Source organism: Lagenorhynchus albirostris, chromosome 5 (genome assembly GCF_949774975.1).
Source record: "Lagenorhynchus albirostris chromosome 5, mLagAlb1.1, whole genome shotgun sequence".
Lineage (NCBI taxonomy): Eukaryota > Metazoa > Chordata > Mammalia > Artiodactyla > Delphinidae > Lagenorhynchus > Lagenorhynchus albirostris.
This window is the reverse complement of record NC_083099.1, coordinates 100596052-100611519: the sequence shown is the minus strand read 5'-3', so window position 1 is coordinate 100611519 and position 15468 is coordinate 100596052. Positions and strand designations below refer to the sequence as shown.

At 34.1% G+C, this 15468-nt stretch overlaps 1 protein-coding gene across 2 annotated transcripts in view; it reads left to right on the top strand.

Moving 5' to 3' along the window:
- Positions 1 to 15468, top strand: part of EPHA6 (EPH receptor A6) — an 874905-nt gene that overhangs the window by 356040 nt on the left and 503397 nt on the right. For both annotated transcript variants that reach the window (XM_060149381.1, XM_060149380.1), the window contains exon 5: positions 12568 to 12903. In XM_060149381.1, the coding sequence (XP_060005364.1) occupies positions 12568 to 12903 (336 nt within the window). The remainder of the gene's footprint in view (positions 1 to 12567; positions 12904 to 15468) is intronic.

The window sequence follows — 15468 nt, the reverse complement described above, 5'->3', positions numbered from 1 at the left end:
ACAGGAAAATCCCCTCTCAAGGCTTCTCTCTGCTACTTCCTTGAGGACTTCTTTTCCTTGTTTTAGCAAAAACTTAGCATGGTGTGCTATTAAGTTCACCATCTTTTAGAGTCAAATTATCTGAGTGTAAACCTTGGCTTTGGTACTTACTAGCCATGTAGCCTTGGGCAAATTATTTAACCCTTTAACCTATGTTGCACCATTCTTAGTTTTAATAACAGTACCTACCTCATTCTGTTGTTATTTATAATGATTAAATAAGTTAGTATTTGAAAAGTGCTAAGAAGAATACCTGGCACATAGCAGCTGCTATATAATTGGTTGATACAGAAAGCTCTTCTCTCACAATTCATTTTGAAATAATATTTGATAAGTTAGTATTCAAGCTGTTAAATACTTTATGTTGATAGTATTATGCTGGGCTCACAGCTTCCATCATCTACATTCCTACAAATTGAAAGAAATAACGTGCTGAATTTGTAAGACCTTTTCACAAAATATATTAAGTCCTCTACCTCTATGCATATCTAAGTAAAATTTTTTGAATTATACTCTGACTAGATGAGAGACCCTAGCAATTATTATAATATATGCAGAAAAATCAAGGACCAGAAACACCAAAGCATCATACTTCCTAAAAATTGAAAGATTAGATTGTCAGGGAAGAAAAACCAGGAAAATGGCAAGCCAAGAGGTCATTGAACAGTTAGAGTTAAGAGGACCAAGGTAACTTCACCAAGATACAGAACTTTTGAGGCCAAGGATCAAATAAGCAGTCAACCTTTTCGTTTTTCATTAACCATAAACAATAGCCAAATTCTAATAGATTTTTAATAGATGGAAGTTCCCTTAACTTCTAGATCACGTGTCTCTGAATAAGCCATTCTTTATCACCTTTATTCCAATAATATATTATCTAAAGGTCAGAATTTGTGTCAGGTAGACAGTCACATCACTTTCTGCTGTTTTTGACTTAGCATTTGAAGCTATGCTTTCAGAGAATCTTCCAGGCATTTAAAAGGAAGCTTTTTTTTTAAACTTGGTATCAGGAGCAGGGAGATTTTGAATGTTTGGGTTTAGGAGAAAATGGAGGACCAAAATATTGAAAATGACTAACTAAGACATTTGGCTAGTAAATGACCTAGTAGGGAAAGAGCTCCTAGATAGGTATTGTATGTAATCATATGAGTGATTTGATTCTAGGACCTCAAGAGATCTTTCCCTGCTCCTTAGCACTGTCATCAAAACAACAGCAACCCTTAAGTTTCTGGTACAACAAAGCATGTGACTTCACCATTAAGAGTTTTATAATTTCTTTGCATTTTCACTGTAGAGATAGGTGTTTTTTTTTAATTTCATAATCTTGAGACATATAATATATATGATATAATCACATAAATATTTTCATTAAGATTTTATTTTTAGAGCAGTTTTAGGTTAAGAACAAAATTAAGAGAAAGTATAGAAATTTCCCATATACCTCCCTCCTCCCAACCCAGACATGCATAGCCTTCCCATTATCAACATCCTCCACCAGAATTGTACATTATATTTGATGAACCTGTATTAACACATCATAGTCACCCAAAGTCTATAGTTTACACTAGGGTTCACTATTGGTATTGTACATTCTTTGGGTTTGGACAAATGTGTCATGACATGTATCAATCATAATAGTATCATACACAGGATTTTCAGTGTCCTAAAATCCTCTGGGCCTATATTCATCCTTTCCTCCTACCAACTCATGGCAACCACTTATTTTTGTGCTCTATCTATCTATCTATCTATCTATATGTATGTTATATAATTTGAATCATATAGTAGAAGATTTCAGATTGGCTTCTTTCCCTTAGTAATATGCAGTTAGGATTCTTCCATGTCTTTTCAAGGCTGGATAGCTCATCTATTTTTAGTGCTGAATAATATTTCATTGTCTGGATATACCACAGTTTGTTTATCCATTTACCTATTAAAGGACAGCTTGATTATTTTCCAGTTTCAGCAATTATGAATAAACTGCTATAAACATGCCTGTGCAGGTTTTTGGGTGGACATAAGTTTTCAACTCCTTTGAGTAAATACCTAGCAGTGTGATTGCTGAATCATATGGTAAGAATATGTTTAATTCTGTAAGAAACCACCAAACCGTACTATTCTGCATTCCTGCAGTGAATGAGAGTTCCTGTTGCTACACATCCTCGTCAGCATTTAATGTTATCAGTGTTCTGGATTTTGGTTGTTTCTAATAGGTGTGTAGTGGTACATCACTGTTGTTTCAATTTGCATTTTCTTGATGGCGCAATGTGGGGCATCTTTTCATATGCTTTTCATATGCTTATTTGCCATCAGTATATCTTCTTTGATGAGGTGTACACATAAAGATTTTTAGTTGTTTCAAATGACTACAGTTTAAAAAAAAGATGTCTCATAATCAAAGCTAATCCCTCAAATATTGGCTGTGGAGGGGTGATCAAATCCTTCCATCTATTGAGTTGGGCTATTATTGTTAACTTCCTCTTTTGATTTTTTGTTTCCACTATTCCTTCCTCACCACCTATAAGTGTACTCAAACTTCTATCATTAAATAATGTTCCCAGTCCAATAGTTTTTCTCCCAAAACAAGTACCTTGAAAAAGCAGTCTTCATCGGCTATGGCTACTTCTTCACACACTTTTAATTTACTTTTTACTCTACTACATTCAGATTTTTGCTCTTCACTCTCCTGCAATCATGTTTTTCTTTGTGTGAACTGTGTGAGAAAATAAACTGTTTAAGAAAAATTCACCAATGATCTTATTTGCCATATTGTGTTAGAAACATTTTTGTCTTGTTATTCATGACATTTAACTCTGTTGATCTCTTCCTTTTTCTTGAAACTATTTGTTCTCTTTTATTCTGAGACTTTGCAATCTCCCCTTTATCCACTTAATTTTCTGAACATCGTGTTTGTTACCATGGGTAATTTCTCTTCTTTTGCTCACCTGTTAAATACTAATTTTTCTCATGCTTCTTTCTCAGCTTTCTTGTCTCATCACATGTTCTTAATCTCATGGCTTCAACTAGCACCTGTAAATAGATGATGCCTATATTTATATCCATATCCCAATCTCCTCTCTTAAGGTCCAAAGTCACCTAGCCAACTCACTACGGGATCTGACAACCTGTGTGTCCCACAGAAACCTGCCCACATCTCAAATCTTGTATCATACCATACTCTCCTTGGTTACTAAACTCATGAACTTCCATGATGCTGTACTTGTTCTCATCCTTAATGCCAGCAGTTTCCTCTACTTGAAGTGCTCTCCCTTTAGGTCCTCTTATGGTTGTTTTCTTTTTGGCAGTCAGGCTCAAATGTCAATTCTTAGGACAAGCATTTCCTGATCACCTGTTCAAAAATAGAATCCCTCCCAGTTACTCTTTTTTATATCAAATATTTTATTTTTTATGCATTATGTCACTCTTTGAAAATATCTGATTTATTTTTACACTCACTTCCTTGTTTATTGTCATTCTACCCGTAGTAGATTACAAGGGGATCATGAATGTTCTCTCTTTACTGTGTCTCCAGCACTAATAATAGTACCTGGCAAATACTAGGCACAAAATAAATATTCAAAGAATGAATGAACTTATAATTTTAGCTCACCTACAAAAGTCAATTTTATTACTTCCTACCTCAGCCTGCTCATCCATCCCAGCTTGTTTCCTTATCCTGGTGAATCCTCATCTACCCATGCATCCAAGCAAGAAAGCTTAGAATCATTACCCCTGTCCCTACCCTTGACGTGTCCAAGTAGTCACAAGACTTGTCAGTTTTACTTCTTAGTATTCCTTCTGTCCATTCCTTCATATCAACTCCTGGTCCTTTCCTTTTTTGTTAAGGCCCTCAACTCTTTCTTGGGCTAATTTAATAATATTTTGGCAAGTCTCCTTCATTTAGTCTTCCATCCCTCCAAATATTCCAAACTATTAGAAAATATTATTTTTAAACGAAAACAAAACCTTGATCATATTACCACTTCTTCTGCATAACATCTTTCAAAGCCCAACACCTATTTGCCAAAATTGTAAGAGTCAATCCAAGAACATCCAAAGTCCAGCCCTGGCCTCTTTCTCCATCTCTAATTTTAACTATATTAGGATCTCTCAAACAGTCCTAATATCCAGTTATACCAGCAACATACTTGTAAGTTTGGATCGTCTTGATTTTTAAAACATTGTTTTAAAAATCAAAAATGAATGTTTTTAAAACATTCATTGTGCTTCTCTTACATGAACTGCAAAGTATATTAAAGAAATTAAGAATAAGAAATTTAAAATGAAATGCTGAAGTGTTTTCTCTATTATCTTAATCTACTTCATAAACTCTTAATTTTATTTCTCAGGTGACTCATTAATGTATGTTCTGTGCTTTAAAGGATGAGCTGTGGAGGACACTCCACAATATCATCTCTTGGTCAATTAGGGCTGCCTCTGAGAGCAGTTCAGAGCACAGGAGACCCTGCTGCCTGCCAAGAAGTCTGTTATCAAAATAACTGTCTAAGGCTTTTCTAGGCCAGAAGGGAAAAATACTCACTAAGGTTGGAGAAACAAAGGACTATAGGAGTTACTAAGAAAGTACTTGTCAAGCAAGAAAGGCAGAGAGCATGAAAGGACTGAGAGAAATGAAGTGAGGGTCTAATATACGGATGCATATAAAGTTAGACAAATGTAATTCCATAGTCATCCATTTTCACTTTGATGTTTCTCGTGTTTAAATCAATAGGAGGATTTTTTTTTAGTTACTGAACAGGTGCTGGAAGATTAACACATTCAACGAACATTTGTGCTGCCTACTTAGAAAAGTTCAAAACATAAAATGCAAATCATATATATGGGTAATTCCTTTGCACATCATTAAGGATTTCACTTTTCTTGGTCATCTAAATATGTAGTCAAGTACCTTGAGTAAAACGGTTTCTTCCCATTTCATTCTTAATACATAGGCAAATACCATGTCTTTTTATCTTTATATTTGGTATACAGTGACAGTGGTTGGAATGAAAGTGTAAAAGTTGAATTTATTTTTGCTCTAAGGTTAACATTGTAAAACATGGCTTCTTTATTTCTGGAATGATTGGCCATTTAAGAAAGTCATTATTCTCTCACTCTTACTTTGAATAGAACAAATATTGTGTTGAGATGCATCAGGAAAGGTGTTCTTCCCCGTTTCATCTGCCCTACTCAGGTCCTCCACTCTGGGTGGGTATAGGATGCTCCTATACAGATACCCCTGCTCTACTTGCTATTTTTTCTTTTTTTGCCCCATCGCTTTCGTTTCGCTTTCGCTTTCTCTTTCTCTTTCTCTTCCTCTCTCTCTCTCTCTCTATCTCTCTCCCCTAAGCTTCTTGTGCATGGAAAAAAACCATTCTGGTTCCTTGCTTTTCTGTCTCACAACTGAAAACACAAAAGCGCAGCTGATTGCTTAGGTGACTGATTGTAAACACAAGGTAGCAGCCACAATTTTACAGAAGCCAGAATGGGAGATATTGCATAAATGGATTTATTACCTTTAACAGGCTGTGTTATACTCTAGACTTGTTCTCATTATAGAAAATAACTCTAAATATTTACTTTATGTATGGCAGTGGTATATTTTTAAAATTAAAATGATCCTTATATTATAGGATAGATACCTGTATGTAATGAATCCCAGTTTCCCTAATACAGATCACTGATGTAAGATGTCACTTGAGCTTCATGGAGTTTCCTAAACATAAATACTTTAATTTTTATTTCAGGCAAGGTTCTTTTACCAAATTACCTGGGAGAGGTTCCTCCATAGGAAGCGATATTAAGTGGTTATTCTGATGATGCTGAAGAATTGAATTACCACTTGCTACCAGGGCAAATCTGTTCTTGGCATCTACAGTTGGAACTCAGAGAGGATTGTCCCATTTAATATCATCTACTTGTACACAACAGACCACTTACCATGACTAATCCATAATTGGAAAAAGAACATTCATAATTATCCCTACAGTGCTATGCCTTTTGAGAAAGATTTATTAATTGGCTTTCATCTATTCATTTATTGCTTTGCTTTTCCCTCCCAAAATATGACAGTGCTTAGTCTCATCATATTTCTCTTATTTCTAATGAGTATTTAATTAAAAATAACTGACTCAGACACAGAAAGGGCTGTATGTAGGTGTGCAAGATTTTTTTCTTCGTGATATTTAGCAAAATTGGATGATTTTTTACTCAAAACGCCCAAGCGCAGGCTGCTCATGATTTCATTTGTGTTTTAGTGTGCTTTTATTATGAATGTGGTTTTGCCGTTTAACTCTTGACCTACAAAATTATAGCATATTTCTGTAGTTTTTAGAATTAGTTATTCTATGGGTTTATATTGAAGATTTTTTCTGCATCGATGAAAATAGTTGATAACTGTTTTTTTGACTTTTTCCAAGGTAAAATTATGTCCACGCTCTATGGCATAGAAATTTGGAGCCACAAATGCTTATTTTTCAAGTTTTGAGTGTCTATGGAACTGTATTTTGAGAAGCTTTTATTCCTTCCCAATGAGATATGGGTGGCTGTCCATTTTGCTATGGGTTTTTATTAGTTAATACCAGTTTTCATAATATAAACATCCCCTTCCACTTCTTACATGATTTTCAAGTCACATGGTTCTCTCTTGAATCAATAACACTGGATTCTTGCAAAGATTATAACCTTGAACTCTCTGCTCTCCAATATTTTTCAAAATTTGCACTGTGTGACAAATAATTCTTGTAGGGTTGCACAAAACTATGTATTCTATTCATCTTAGTTAAAGCACATGCCATCTTTGGATCAAGCTAGACCAGAATAGACCTGTATACAAGAATACATATATTTCAGTGCAATATGTACATTTGGTAAGCACCAGTCACCTTTTCTACAAAACGGGGATATAATTAACTACCTTACAGGTTTATTGTGATAATTGAATGAAATAAATCATGTGAAATATTAAGTACACTCCTTAGAACAAAAAAGTGCTAAAAAATTTTGGTTATATATTTTTGAATACATGCCTACAATGTATAAAAGTAGTCAGCTCTGCCTGAGGACAATGGGAAGGTGTCACAAAGGAGGTAAACACCTAAATCAGAACATGAAGGATGAGTAGGAATTTTCCACAGAGCAAAAAAAAGTAAGGGAACAGTATGTGCAAAGGCATTGAGATGCAGCAAAAGGGAGAAAGAGGGTAAGGGATGGGCCTAGTTATAAAGACAAATGTAGACGAGGTTGAGAGATTTAGATTTTATTCTGGAAGTGAATGGTATTTAGTCTATTAGATTTCTTTCTTTATTTTTGTTTCCTTTAACTATGAGTCTTAGAAATGAGGGAAAATGTAGCAAGAATTATCTAAGTCTTCATTCACGGTATTATGAAAACACTAATGGACAAGTCTTAATTTTAGACATCAATTTAGTTACTGAAGTAAGTACAATAATATTGAAAAAAATGAGAATATGTAGAATTCAAAGGATTTGAAGTGCACATGTTTCTGTATCTTCAGCAGTATTTATCTTGAAGGTTTAATTTTCAGTTACTCTTCTGTAAATATTTTTAAATGCTTTAAGGTAACATTATTAAAAGAAATCTGTTGTAGGAAGGCAATAAATTGCTCTCTAATTTGTGTGTTTTGAAAATTTGCATTTGACAGTACTCTCTAAGCAAAGCACTATAAAACATTTTCCTATTTATAGGATGAATACATTGTGACAGAAAATGTGATAGAAAAAGATATCTAAACATAAAAAGACCTAGGTATCATCCTACCACTAATACATTTCATGACCTTGACATAATTACAAAACTTTCCTGGGCCTCATTTCTTTATCTGAATAAATTGATTTAGTTCCTTCCCTGTGGTGAGCTTGAAGCCCCAGTTTTGTGATTATTCATCATCCATTTCCAAATATACAAACATTTTATGAACAAAACATTGATAGAGCACATAGTGGTTTAGATATGAATACAAAATTTTGTTTACAGGGCTCCTATTGAATACCTTTTCCAAAGATTATATAGGAAGGATATTAGATTAATAAATAATATAGATAAAGTTAGATAAAGTTAAAGATAGATAAAGTTAAAATTGATAGTGCAAAGAATGAAATGACTTTTAGAGTTTTAAATTATGTCTATATGCAGATCTGACAACTGATATTTTTAGTACATTATTAAAGTTTGGAGATGTACTTTTTCATTTATTCATGTAATTTACTCCTTTGCAAAACATTTGCCTAAACATCTCTAGATGATTTTATATATATATATATATATATATATATATTCTGATGTTCTCTTTGACATAGGTAAACATAGAACTATTTTTCTCTCATTTGTAAACTCAGATGTAAATAATATGCTTTTTATTAGGAAACTGTACTATAAAGTCTTGGTAGTCATTAAATTAACAAACATATTTTTAAAAAATGTTTATTTATTTGGCTGTGCTGAATCTTAGTTGTGGCTTGTGGGATCTAGTTCCCTGATCAGGGATCAAACCCGGGCCCACTGCATTGGGAGCATGGAGTCTTAGCCACACGACCACCAGAGAAGTCCCCAACAAACACAATTAAATTATTGCCAGGTAGTAAGTTAAGAACTGGAAAATATAGTTTAATAAAGTTTAATAGGCAATAGCCTTTAATGATTTTCAGTTATTTGGATCAAATTTTCATCGTTCTTAAGGTTAAAAAATGCATCTGTAAGCCACAATTAGTTATAGAGTTAATGGGTGAATGAATAGTCACTCTTCAGTTAATATGAAAAAGACCCCTGTTTATTTATGAGTTAATATATTTCTGTAATTATAAGCATAAAATATGAAATCTACAGCAAAGTATGTAGTAACTGAAATGTGACCCCTAAGTTTGCTCTCCTTCAGTGTCAACCTTTATTTAAAGGGTGTTCTGCAGAATGCTAGTATTCCTTCTTATGCTTCTTTTTTTTTTTTTTTCCTTCATATGCTTCTTAGAAAATAACATTCCATGAATAAACGTTTGGGAAATGTTGGATTCAACAAAGTGAAGCAAATTGTGTTTCTTTTGTTTCAGCGTCAGTCTTGCCAGAGGAATCTTAATTTGAGCACTGAACTCATTTTTTTTTTTGTGATATCTCATGGGACTAGAGATATTATGTATGATGTATTTTGGGAAATATAGTTCTGTTTAAAACATTTTCCATAAAGAAGAAATTTAAATTAAATTTAAAAAATTGGGGCTTCCCTGGTGGCGCAGTGGTTGGGAGTCCACCTGCCGATGCAGGGGACACGGGTTTGTGCCCCGGTCCGGGAAGATCCCGCATGCCGTGGAGTGGCTGGGCCCGTGAGCCATGGCCGCTGAGCCTGCGTGTCCGGAGCCTGTGCTCCGCAACGGGAGAGGCCACAACAGTGAGAGGCCCGCGTACCGAAAGAAAAAATAAAATAAAATTAAAAAAATTGTAGCTCACCTGGCCTCTGCTACTCTGAGAGGAAGATGGGGACTGCATGGCCTGATGCTCTTCTGGGGAGGGACAGGACCGCACTGCCACAAGCTTCTCATAAGTTTACTATTAGAGCACTATTTCTTTATTCTTTAAATGTGTAAAGGGGAAATCCAAATTGAAGCCAAAAAAAAAAAAAAAAGAAGATTGAAAGTGTGTTTTTTTAATAGAAATAAAATAGTAGTTTTTATTTAAGTTTATTACATGATGGGCTAGAAAAACAGCTAGCTGCAAATTAGGATAATTGTCCTTTTCTTATGAGGTTGGTTTGGAGGGTGTAGTGTGGAGATAGCTTTTTTCTATGTGAAGTACGTGTTTCCTTTAAAGAAAAAAAAATCAACATAAGAAAATCCCTGAGAGTTTTCAGTACAGATGTCTCCAAAAGAGTTATTGCTGCCAAGATTTTTTTTCCTTGGGTGTCACATAATCTTTGTATAATTTATAAATGATAACAAAGCAGTCAGGCCACATTCATAAAAGCTTAGTGACACATAATTTAGTTGAATCTGAGGATTAGAATTAATTGTCTCTCTTTGTTCTAAGTTCTAAATCTTAGTAAATGATTCATGCATGTCATTACAGCTTAATATTTGCATGAAATCACAGTTTAGCTGGCATAATTTAACAGCAATTAAAAAGCTATTTAATTGTCATGCTAATTGGTCTGAGAGCCCTTGAGGAAGAAGGGTGTCTGCCGTTTTTATTTAAGTATCTCTAGGCGGACAGTCATATACTTGCAGACACCCATAACATAATTGATAACATTCTTCCTGTTCTTGGAAATGTAAGTGAATAATAATTCATGTTTTTCCATTATAAATAAGAGAAAAGAACAACAATATGAATATGTCATTCTGTAGGAAGACATTATTATGATAATGAATCTTTATCTCCTAGCCATGAGTCTAGGTTGGAGGTAAAGAACTATGCCTATCCCTGTGCTCTAGTTTTTGATTCCTTCCATATTTTCCTTTCTGAAGGTAGACGTTTCTTACCTCTCTGGAACATGAAATGTACATATAGGTGTCTGAGTCCTACCCATTAGGTTGCTGATATCAGGATCCAGCAAAATGAAAAAGGAAAATGTAACACTTCTTAATATCTCAAAGCCAATACACAATCATATAGATTTAGGAGTGATGTTATGCTACTCTAACAGTATATAACAGATCTTGCTACTGAGTCCTCTGTACTCATTTAGACCATTCCCCACACTGCAGCCAGAATGCTGTTTTTGAAACACATCACTTCTGTAGATAGAATCTGTTAGTTTCTTCCTGTTAAGTATAGAAACATATTCAGACTCATTCCAATGAGCCAGCAGTCTGGCATTATCCAACCCCTTCCTGTTCCTTAAAACTCACTTCTTGCTTCCTCCTTCCGCATTCTAGCCACAGTGATCTTCTGACAGTTCCATGACTATTTTAAAATCTTTTTTGACTAAAGAGCCACACATCTTCTACCTCTAATATTCTTCCCACCCCTCTGAACATCTTCCACATCACCTATATTAGGCCTTCTCAGAATGTTTCTCAGGTTATTTCAGCTCCTTTCCTTTTGATTTCTGTAACTGCACTTACTATAATTTGAATTTTATTCTTCTGTTTGTGTGTGTGTATTTGTGTTTATCTAGCCATTCAGCTAAAATATTAATAGCAAGAAAGCAGAAATAACTTTTATCACATTCATGCTGTAAGCCCAAGATCTAGCAGAATATCTGGCACACATAGTAGTCACTAAAAATATATATATTTAATGAATGAATGACCATATCTTGAAATCCAAAAGAAGCTTCTATCAAAAATTGAATTTCTTTCTATGGAGAGAATGTCACAGAGAATTCTTTCCCTCCTTCTAAGCAAATTTTCTTGATAGCAGCAATTTAAAGAACTGTTTAGATTTCTTAAAACTAAGCTTTTTAAAATGTGGCAGGAATGTTAATTAGTTATTTATACAATAAGTTATTTTTCAAAATATCTGTCATAAGCACAGTCTCTTACAGAAAGGATTCTGTGGTATTTCACAACATAGTACATAGCACAGTGCCAGGCACCGAGTAGACCTTCAGTTAATATTTGTTCAGTGAATGATATGAAACTGAGGTTTGAAGGACTCGGATAAGTGTAAAAGATTATTGACACAATTTTAAGAAAAGGCTGGAATAGTTAAAGGATATAAATACTCTATGCAGTGTGATCCGTATGGAAAAATAATGAGAAAAAAGAGAGCAGATGCTCGTCCACCATCCATGAGAAACATGGTTTGTGCACTCTTGATGACAAATAAGAGGATTGTGTGGGTCTCTTTATAAGCTTCTAAGGACACACTTACTTATGCTGAGTAAAGTTAATCTAAATAAAAGTCTAGGTACCTTTTCTTATGTATACCCGCTTTTATCCCTTCCGTATAGTGGTTTTGTCCCATGAAATTGGCAGGACCTAGTAAAAGCCTTTATGCTGCCTCCAGTTTCCCTTCCTCTTCCCCTTCTTCCAAACTATCTGTCCACCCTGAGTTTATGGCCATTTATTCTCAGCCTGTGAGAAAAAGATTCTTAGAGAGATTGTCCAGAAAAATGAATGGGAGTTTTACTTATACATCAAGCATAGTTTGAGGACTGAAAGACTGAACACAGCATGTTTTATATATGCATGTTACTATTTTTTCAAAATTTTAAAATGATGATGTAATTATTAAGATGTATTTAAAACCATCACATAATTTAAAATAATGTTTTGTTATATATTTTCAGTCAACAAATTTAAAAAGTATAAATACTATCTTTTGGAGATCTGTGGCTTTTGATATTAAATATTGAAATTCATATACCAAAAGTTAAGATATAGACCATCTTCACCCCTAAGACTCCACTCTTACTAGACTAACTCAGATATTTTTAACCATATTTCTTTATGGTTTCCATCAGAAGAAAGAGCTCAAACTAATATAAAAGACAAGCAAGTGTTTATTGATGACATTTTCAAGTTAGCACCATAATTCATTGTCCTACACATGTACATTTGTTTTTTTAATTGCTTTCTCTAGGGCCACCTTCAGCTCCTAGGAATGTGGTTTTTAACATCAATGAAACGGCCCTTATTTTGGAATGGAGCCCACCAAGTGACACAGGAGGGAGAAAAGATCTCACATACAGTGTAATCTGTAAGAAATGTGGCTTAGACACCAGCCAGTGTGAGGACTGTGGTGGAGGACTCCGCTTCATCCCAAGACATACTGGCCTGATCAACAATTCCGTGATAGTACTTGACTTTGTGCCTCACGTGAATTACACCTTTGAAATAGAAGCCATGAATGGAGTTTCTGAGTTGAGTTTTTCTCCCAAGCCATTCACAGCTATTACAGTGACCACGAATCAAGATGGTAAGTTCCACTGTTGTTCTCTCAAAACTTATCTATAATTCCCTTTTGATGCTTAATATCCCTGGTGGACCTATATTCACTGAGGTGCAATTGTACACTCTATACATTACAGGGGTGATTTTCTGGTTGTTGTTCTTATTGTTTCCCAAGGTGCAGAAAGATATTTTTGATATTACTTCTTAGTAGTAATGGTCAATTAGATATAAAGCTTCTCTTTAATATCTATGCATTTATATTTTTGATATAATCCTTTACTAACGTATCTTAAGAGCAAGTCCATATTACTTACCAACAAACATCAGACATAAATAAGATGTTGCTACATGAATTGAAATTCAGTTGCCGTACTTATGCAGCCATCTCTTTTCCATGTCAGATAAGTAAATAGTAAGAATTTATGCTAATTATAATTCATATCTATATTGTAAAAACAATGCAGCCAGCAAGCCTAACCATAATCCACTCCTAAAAGAAACAGCAAAAAATATCCAGAAATGTGTCTAAATGCTGCTGTTTAGGTGCAGTTTTGTGTAAAAAATAGTTAAACTGTCTTTTTTAAAAACTCCAATTGCCTTCAGCTAAATAGTCCCTTTTAACACTACAGGTTTTTACTGCAATGTAGTTAGGCATGAATAGGCCTATGATTTTTTTAAATATATATTCTCTTTAATTCCCCCCATAACGTAATTTATCACAAAGCATGATACAGGAAAAGCTTCAAAGATTTTAAAAACTCCCTTTGAGAAGCATTCATAAATTATGTTGATACAGAAGTGATTGTCTTATAGAAGAAAGTATTGTTTTATATGTTTTATACTATTCTTTTACACTATATTCGTTTGCTAGGTCTGCTATAACAAATGCCACAGACTAGGTGGTGTAAACAACAGAAATTTAATTTCTTATTGTTCTAGAGACCAGAAGTCCAAGATTAAGGTATCAGCAGAGTTGATTTCATTCTAAATCCTTTCTCCTTGGATTGTAGATATCCATTTTTCCCTGTGTCTTCATATGTTCTTTCCTATGTGCATGTCTCTGTCATAATCTCTTCTTGTAAGGATACTATCATGACAGATTAAATCCCACCCATATGACCTCATTTTACCTTAATTTCATCTTTAAGGGACCTATCTCCAAATCCAGTCACATGCTAAATTCAACATATGGATTTTAGGGGATGCAGTTCGGCCCATATCATGCATTAAGGCAGCTATGGTGATATTTAAAGTAGAAATATATATAAGATGTTGGAATACTATTCAGCAATAAAAAGGAACAAACTAGTGATACACACAACTTGGATAAACTTTAAGGGCACTATGCTGAGTGAAAAAAACGAATCTCAAAAGGATACATACTGTATAATTCACTTACATAACATTCTTGAAATAACATAATTGTAGAGATGGAGAATAGATTCTTGGTGGACAAGGGTTAGGGCTTAGGGAGAGAGGGATTGGCTATGAAGGGGTAGCAGGAGGGAGCCTTGCAGTAATAATATAGTTATGTATTTTGATTATGGTGGTAGTTACATGAAGTTAGATATGTGATAAATTGCAAAGAGCTACACGCACGACATGCGTGCATGCACACACACACGAGCTCTATGGATTTTCTCAATGTCAGTTTCCTGGTTTTGATGTTGCACTTTAGTTGTTGCAAGTAGTTAGCATTGGGGGAGGCTGGGTAAAGGGTGTATGGGACCTTACCATACATTATTTTTTGCAAATATCTGTGAATCTATAATTATTGCAAAATAAAAAGTGAAAAAAACACTGCTAAACCTATAAAGTATACAGGAAGAAAACTTAAATATTCTACTAAAAACATATTTGAAGTGGATGTGACTATCTTATTCAAAATAATATATATAAGTTCACTTTGCTGATAATCTTCAGAAATGCATCTAATAAATAAAGCAAAGCCAAATAATACTGTAGAATCACCATTTTTATATTTACTATATAATACTCCTCTTCATCTAGCAAACTGCTCCACATCATAGAATTTGCTTTATGATTGTTCAAAATGTAATTCTTGTTTTCTCTTTTTTTTCTTCTTTCCCATAGTGTCAACAAAATCTTGTCAGATGTGTCTTCAGCATAAAGCAGATAGGGTCTTCTGTTTCTCTCTGCATTAGCAGATTATTTCAAAGCCTTTTTTCTGCCACTTGATTAAAAAAACTATAATCCAGTACAACTGTTCTAACTATAGGGTATAAATAATTAAGTTTGGGAATAAAAACAATATATCACTTTAAATAAAATATATATGTAAATATGTTTACATAATTTCATACATTATACACATAGCAGTCTTTCAGGATTAGAAGAGAGTTCATTTAGGCTATTTTTCTAATTTAGCAGAAGGGCAGGATACGAACTATTTCCCACTTTGAAAATGAGAGAATTTATTAAAAGTGTATTGTTATAAGGACAGAAATTATACAAAGCATGAAACAAGATACAATATCCATATATTGAGGCTATGCATTCTGGTAGGGGACAGTATTATTAAATAATCCTCCCCAGTAAATTTATTTTTGAGAAGAATATTGAGAAACAA